This window comes from Enhydra lutris, unplaced genomic scaffold, assembly GCF_002288905.1.
Source record: "Enhydra lutris kenyoni isolate GAN:26980312 unplaced genomic scaffold, ASM228890v2 scaffoldscaffold94, whole genome shotgun sequence".
In the NCBI taxonomy this organism is placed as follows: Eukaryota; Metazoa; Chordata; class Mammalia; order Carnivora; family Mustelidae; genus Enhydra; species Enhydra lutris.
Window position 1 is genome coordinate 3,201,227 of NW_019154178.1, and position 7,618 is coordinate 3,208,844.

Sequence of the window (7,618 nt, forward strand, 5' to 3'; positions counted from 1 at the left end):
GCCTGCGCTTGTGCTCAGCTGGGGAAACCCACCCCCTTTTCCCAAAGTGCACTAGCTGCCCCTCTGCGCCTGCGCCATGCTGTGCACAGCTGTGCACAAGACGCTGTCCCAGCCCTTGAGGGGCTGTTGGGTCAGAACAGAGTGGGGAAGCAAAGGACTTCAGGTGGGGAAAAATCAGATGCTTCGTGGATGGGTGACCTCCCTGGGTTGGCATGAGGGTGCAGAGAGAGGAGGCACATGGCGGGCGCCCTGCAGCTAGTGGTTCCCGCCTCTTTGAGAACCCTTCATCTGCTAGGAGGCACGCGCTTCCTCCCTTAAGACAGTGCATGTGGAAGGAGGCATTGCCTTTGACTTTGTTGGACGCTCTGAGGAGGGAGAGAAAAGTGGGGGCTCCCGTCCTGTGTGTCTTAGCTGAGAGCGCCAGCGAGGGGGTGGTGGGGAAGAACGAAGTGGAGGGAGTATGGCAGGACCCAGCGAGGAGGGTAAGGACGTCCCATGGATCTGATCCATCCAGGACTGCCAGGAAGGGAGAGTTCGCTGGAGGAGGTTCCCTGGGTCCTGCTTAGCTCTGGGGAGCAGGGGAGCCAAGGAGAACTGTTTGAACCCTGGGAGGGCAGGTGCCGGTACCACCCTGGCCAGGGTGAGGAGGTGGGGAGGTGGAGAGATGGGGGGCACACGGGTGGCAGGTCTGAGTTTGTAGAGACGGCTGAGCTCAGAGCATCCCAGCCCAGGAAGCCAAGGCCAAGCCTCGCAGGCAGGTGGGCTGCAGAGGAGTGGACGGACACCCAGGGCCAGGGTCATGCTGTGTCACAGCTGCAGGGAGGGGACATGGCCATGCTCCAAACTTGGATTAAGCTGAAGCTCAGGCCTAACCCCAGACCCAATGCAGCCCTTCCTCTGCAACTCCCCCTGACTTGAGGCAAATGCCGTTCCCATCCATGGATGCTGGTGGGGCTCTGATGCCTGGTCTTCAGGTCCCCGTGAGCCACCGGCCTCACCCCAGCCTTCCCTTCTCTCTGAAGAGGTGCTGCCCGTGGGCATCATCGCCGGGGCCACCATCGGCGCGGGCGTTCTGCTCACCTTCTTCTTCATCGCTTTGGTGTTCTTCCTCTATCGACGCCGCAAAGGCAGTGAGTCCGGGCCTCCCACCCGCATGCAGCTCTCACCCTCCCCTGCCCGAGCAGACAAGCCCGGTGGCGCCCCCAGCCCCCAGGGTTGGCCTGCAGAGGGTAGCATCCACGCTGCCCTTTCCTGTGCAGGTCGCAAGGACGTGACCCTTAGGAAGCTGGACATCAAGGTGGAGACTGTGAACCGTGAGCCACTCACGATGCATTCAGACCGGGAGGATGACACCGCCAGCGTGTCCACTGCAACTCGGGTCATGAAGGCCATCTACTCGGTGAGGGTCCCCCTCCTCCTGGCCTGCCCCCAGCTCTACTAACCACCTTCTGTCTTCCCTCTGATGATGGGCTCTGATCCTGCCACACCCACACCCACACACACGCTCCCACGTGCTCACATGTGCACACACAGGCGCACACATGCTCGTGCACATACGCACACGCGTGCACGCACACGTCCTCCCCAGGCTAATTTCCGTGCCACAAAGGACAGGCAAGTGGGACCTTCCGTAGGCCGTAGGCCGGGGCTTGGCTCGGTCCTTCCCACACAGAGTCAGACTTGGAAACCCCTAGAAGTTTTCTGATCCAACTGCCGCATAGCTCAGAGGAGGAGGAGACAGTCCCAGGGAGGGGCTGTGACACACCCAAAGTCACATTGTGTGTCAGCCATAAAACCACTGCCAGGTCGGATCTCCGACCTCTTCCCGTGCCCTGCGCCCCAGAGCCTCTCCAGGGCTGGGCTCACACTCAGAGCCTGAGTGTGCCCGGGGGACCCCAGACCCCTCGGGCGGCCCTGGGCTTGGGGCGGGGCCGGCGTGGGATAACGGCCGGGCCCTGACGCCCACCCTGCGGCTCCGCAGTCCTTCAAGGACGACGTGGACCTGAAGCAGGACCTGCGCTGCGAGGCCATGGACACGCGGGAGGAGTACGAGATGAAGGTGCGCGGGGTGGGCGCGGGCGGGCTGGGGAGGAGGGGCGCGGGCTCCCCGCGGGCCCCGACAGGTGCACCCGGCCGGTGCACCTGGCCGCGCCCCCACCGCGCCCCTCGCCCCTCGTCCCCAGGACCCCACCAATGGCTACTACAACGTGCGCGCCCACGAGGACCGCCCAGCGTCGCGGGCCGTGCTCTACGCCGACTACCGCGCCCCCGGGCCCGCGCGCTTCGACGGGCGCCCGGCCTCCCGCCTCTCGCACTCGAGCGGCTACGCGCAGCTCAGCTCCTACAGCCGCGCCCCCGCGTCCGACTTCGGCCCGGATCCCGCCGCCCCCGGGCCCGCCGCCCCGGCCGGCGCCGACTCGGCCAGCACGCTGTCCTACGAGAACTACGACAAGTTCAACCCGCACCCCTTCCCCGCGGCGGCGGGCTACCCCACCTACCGGCTGGGCTACCCGCAGGCGCCGCCGTCGGGCCTGGAGCGGACCCCGTTCGAGGCGTACGACCCGATCGGCAAGTACGCCACGGCCACCCGCTTCTCCTACACCTCGCAGCACTCGGACTACGGGCAGCGGTTCCAGCAGCGCATGCAGACTCACGTGTAGGCCCGGGGCCGGCTGGGCGCCTCTGCGGGGCAGAGGACGAGGCTGTCACAGCCGTTCCCTGATATTCAGGGGCGTTGCGCGTCGCTCCCGGCCCGGCCCAGCCTTCGTCCTCCGCCGCCGGCGCGGCAGGTGGGGAGCAGGTCTCCCGGAAACACCCCGTCCCGAGGATGGTGCTCTGTGCATGCCCCAGCCTCCTGGGCCTGCCCTTCCCTCTTCTTCGGGAGGACGTGTCTCTTCCGACCTGGGCTCTCTCCTGGCCCCAGCACGCGGACAAGGAAGCGAAGGTTGTGGAGAGCGGAGGGGACACTTTTTAGCATTCCCATTCTGCCCCACCCCTCTGGTCTCCCCTAAGTGGACAGGGGTGTGTGACAATGAGCAGGCGTTGGCCTAGGGGGACACGCAGTGCGGGCGATGGGAGGGGGGCTCAGGCGCAGATATGCGGAGACGCCTTTCCCCGGGGCCCCTCTCCATCCTTTGCATTCCTACCCCGGCAGCATCTCTCCTGCCGGGACTGCGGAAGGGACCTCGGATTGATTTTAGCGGTCCACCGAACAGCCCTGGCACTGAGTTCAGATCCAGCCCTCATTCAGCTGGGATCAGAGGGCCAGCTGTCCTGGCTGCTCATTGTGGACACCTGTGGGCAGAGGACCCAGATTCTCTGTCCTCTGTGCAGAGCCCGCAGGTTAGATCAGGGTCCCCATGGAAAAAAGAAGGTGGGGGAACCCTGCCCTGGCACACCAGCAGGAAGGCTGTGCGCTACAGAGCAGTTTCCAGAACCCCGTCTAGAGGAGCCCCTTCCTTCCCCAGCCTGTCCCGCATCCTGGTTTTAACTCTTGAGCCTGTCTGGGGAGTGGTGGTGAGAGGGTGGGATGCCTCAGGCTATTTTTCAAAGACAACAAAAAACAATGAAAACCTCACTTGGGGAGGGCAAAAAAAGCTGTAGGGAACCCCCCACCCAAAGTCCCAATGGGAAGGGAAGGGGACACCTGTTCACCAGATTCGTAGCACCGTCCATTACTCTGAATTTCCAAGCACTTTGAATCCATTTTTAAACATTCAGGTGGTAAGACCTGTCCCCCACGGGCTCTGACAGGCTTAGGGAGGGTGCCTCGCTCTCAGACTGCTTGTCCTGCCCCCCAGCTGGTCGGGGGGGCCCCCTTCCGGGGGCATGGGAGATAGTCTCTGCAGACAGGTTTTGGTTTGTTAAGTGTCTTTTTTTTTCTTGGACCAATCAGATTCCTTCCACTTTCAGTGCCTTGAGTGTCCAGCTTTGGTTGACCGGCTCTGTGTGGGGGCCCCGGGGGACTGGTATCGTGAGCCCCAGACACGCCGCTAGGTGTTGCAGAGTTTTGGGGACGGCGGGTGAGGGGCCTGGAGAGGAAGGAAGGTGGCACGGGAGGACACTGCAGGCACTCATGCCCATGCTGTCCCCACACACACATTCCACATGGCCATTCTCAGCCGCCACCTCTGACCAAAGAGAACTGTGCCCCCGCCCCGGCCCCCCTTCTCCTGGCAGGCAGGGTCTCTGGGGTGATCCCCGGAACGCGCTTTGCCCTCTCTCCTGGTCACCACTCATTAGTCGTGTTTGCTTTAATGAGTTACATGCTCGTCAGCCACGGGCCATCACCACCCCTGCGGATGGCTCTGTGGGGTGACACTCCTCCCCATCCTCGCTGGTAAGGTCCAGCTAGTGCCCAGGAAGCAGGCAGCTCCGTTGCAGCGAGGCAGGCTGCCTCTGCATCCCCTTCTGCGGCATCAGGGGCAAAGCCTGGGTGTCTCTTGGGGGTGGGGGGACATCATCCAGGTTCCAGCTGCATTCTACCCTACCCCTGGGAGCTGACCCCTCTGTACCGAGTCCTTTATGTGAGCCCCGGGAGAAGGTCTGATAAGGATGCAGGTTCCCATGCAGATGAATTCATGCATATTTTGATTCTCTTCGCAGAAACAGAAGCCATGGGTAATCGAACAGTTAAAGTCTAAAGATGGCGATGGCTTTGTAAACAAGAGTATTCCAAAAATTATTCATTTGTATTTGGGGTTTGGCCACATTCTGTTTCCTTTTGTTTTGTTTTGTTTTAGTGCGGGGCCCATTCTGTTGAGATGATGAAGAGGAGGGCCCGAGGTCACTAGCCAGCTCAGCTGACACTACGGGGACCGTTAGTTTTCAGAAGCCTGTGAACAGAGCTACTTTTCTGCTCTCGGACTCTGTAACCGGCCGCTCCTGGGTACGGAGCATGCACAGGGCAAGGCACAGAGAGACACCAGCGCCCCAGGCCCTCTCTGCGCTCTGCAGTTTGCACAATGCTCATCTGATCACACCCAGAACTGGGGCCTGCCTGTTGGGCCAATGGAATTGCTTTTCCGGGGAGGGGAAGGCGCCGTTGAACGTAGGAGAGCTTTGCTGTTGGAGGCTGGGCCCCTCCAGCATGGTGCCCGAGTGCGTGGTGTGGTCGTCTTGGTGACCCCGAGCACCTTTGATACACTCATCTTAGTGGGAAGAGTGAGGCATGAGGGGGTCAGGAGATCAGGGGCCCCATCCCGAAGCTGCCATTGGCTGAGTGACCTTGGCCTAACCTCTTCATGTTTGCCACCCCCGATTTTCTGGCCTTAAAACAGGGGGAGGGTTGCACAGCCCTAGAATTATTCTGCTCTTGCTGTATTCATTCGGTGAGGCGGGGGCCCAGCCACCCCTGGGGAGGAGCTGGGAGTGGATCGTGAGCAGGGAAGGGGTGGAGTGGTAGAAGGTTCTCCTCTCTTGAGAAAAGCTTTCGCTGTGGGCCTCTTGTCACAAGTGTTGCAAGTGGGTTTCCTGTAGGGTCTGCTGCATGCGGAACGGCGACAGAGCACATCCTCGGCCTCCGTGAGATTGGTGTGGGCTTGTCCTCTGACCATTGGGAGTAGTCGCTCTCGATTGGAGCCCTCTCAGAATTCTGCGGGTTTGGCAAAGGCATCTGTGTCCCGGGAGGGGTGGGGGGAGTCCTCCAGGGTACCCTGGTTCCGGGCAGCTTCGAGCGGGGGTTGGGGGGGAGTCGCGGCAGCCACCTTCCGCCCTGTCCTCTCGTTGAGGAGGCAAACCTGCCGGCCAGGGTGTCTCGAGCCAGGTAGTGAGGCGTGAGCAAGGCTGACCCTTCTGTGAGGCAGCTGGTCGAGGGAAGAGGGGAGAGCAGTTTGACATTGACTCTGGTGATTGTGTGTGAGCTCATGGGGGCTCAGACTGTGTCCTGATTCCTGGATCCCTCGAAGCCCAGCCCCAGAGTCCTTGTGGGGTCAGGAAGGGGGGCTACCAGGGACGGCGGTGCTGCCCAGAACGCCATGCCCCGGGGTGGTCAGGGTCAGTGTGACCCCCCCACCTGCAAGTCCATCGCTCTGAGGGAGGGCCCTGCCCTGGAGCCCCTTTTCCTCCCACGCTCTGTGGAGCACCACAGGCCCTGGGCTCCTTAGAATGGAACCGAATGGTCCCTCAGCGCACCTGACCCGTGCGGGCAGCGGTGATGGGCCATTCAGGTCGGAGGAAAAGCACATCAAAGTCAAGACCCCACTTGGACTGAAACGGCTCAGTGGCGGCCTCACTTGGCTGTGTGGGCCCTTCCGTCCATATGGCTGCTCTCCTGGGCCGCCACGACCTCGGAAACCCAGGCTTCCCTACAACTCCAGTGCTGGGCGTCCCTGGCGGGTCACTGCCCTGTGCCTCGTGTTAGGGAGTCACCAGGAAGGCGTTCGTGAAGCCCCTGACTCTGGAGGGACCAGTGAAGAGGTGGTCGCCAGACCCTCCACAGACCGAGGGATGTGATTTGGAAAGGCATCTGTTTTTGTGAAGAGGCTATGAAACAAGCATTTAAATACTCCCCTCCTTTGTCCCTGCCTTCCCCGCCCCCCAGCATCTGCCTCTCCTGGAGGCCAGCCTCCATCCGCTGGCCTCCTCCTGCCTCCGGGCGGCCGGGGAGAGTCCGGAACGGGGGCGCTGGGGGAGGTTCCCGTTTCCTTGCGTCACTGTGAAGGAGCTCCAGGCCCCGTCCCTGGAGAAGGCTGTGCAGAAGTCACAGGCCATATGGGCAGCTCTGGTACGAGCCTGCCCTTACAAATAATAACAGGAATAATAATAATAATAATAATCGTAGAACCGTCCCGCTCCTGCCAGCCTCCTGTCCTGCCCCTGGCTGTTCTCGGGCCACAACCATGGGCCTTTTCGAGGGTCGGCAGGCCGCGGGGCCTTCTACCTGTTTCTGGAGACCAGATGCTGCCCCGGGAACACCCCCCAGCTCCCGGCCCGGTGGTCACGCTCTCCACCCTGACCACCCTTGGGGTCACAGCCTCCACTCTGGGCTGCAGTTGAGTTTTCTGCTCTCAAACCCCAATAATAAATGGATCCATGATGACAATTAAGAGAAAAAAATATTATTTTTGTTAGAACAGACCATCGTAGGTTTTTAGCAATGTGTGTCTGTGTGTCCTCACGCCTTTTCCTATTCTGCCTGTTTTCATTTTCCTTTTTTTTAAATATTATGTACTATATTTTTAGTCTCAAACACACTATATATTATATATATTTAATTTTTTTATATATATAAATATAAATGTTTTAAAAAGTACCATGTTTTGTGTTATTGAAGGCATGAGTAGTTCTCCTTGCTTAAAAGATTGTCTGATTGGGGTGAAATGGTGAAATGGTCACATTTGGGGAAGAAAACTGGACTTTTGGGTGGAGATTACAGAGAGGATCTATGTGGTCCTTTGGGCGGTTACTTATATCTGTGGCTGTCCCGGGCCCTGAGACCAGGGAAGCTGTCACCTGGGAGAGGACAGACAAACAGAGGGAGGTCCTGCCACGGGAACACACTCCCGGAACTCTGGGGCCAAACTGATGATGGGGCAGGTCAGGGGGCGACTGAACCCGGGTCCAGATCCTGAAGGAACTGGGAGAGGGTTGGAGCCAGATGGGTTCCATTTATTAAGAG

At 60.3% G+C, this 7,618-nt stretch overlaps 1 protein-coding gene across 3 annotated transcripts in view; it reads left to right on the forward strand.

Annotated features, from left to right (window-relative positions):
* LOC111139008 (kirre like nephrin family adhesion molecule 1) overlaps positions 1-7,121 on the forward strand; it is an 87,719-nt gene extending 80,598 nt beyond the window's left edge. For all 3 annotated transcript variants that reach the window (XM_022491087.1, XM_022491088.1, XM_022491089.1), the window contains 4 exons: positions 1,023-1,130; positions 1,260-1,399; positions 1,982-2,059; positions 2,184-7,121. In XM_022491087.1, coding sequence (XP_022346795.1) covers positions 1,023-1,130; positions 1,260-1,399; positions 1,982-2,059; positions 2,184-2,660 — 803 coding nt within the window. In that variant the 3' untranslated portion in view covers positions 2,661-7,121. The remainder of the gene's footprint in view (positions 1-1,022; positions 1,131-1,259; positions 1,400-1,981; positions 2,060-2,183) is intronic.
* The last annotated feature ends 497 nt before the right edge of the window (positions 7,122-7,618 follow it).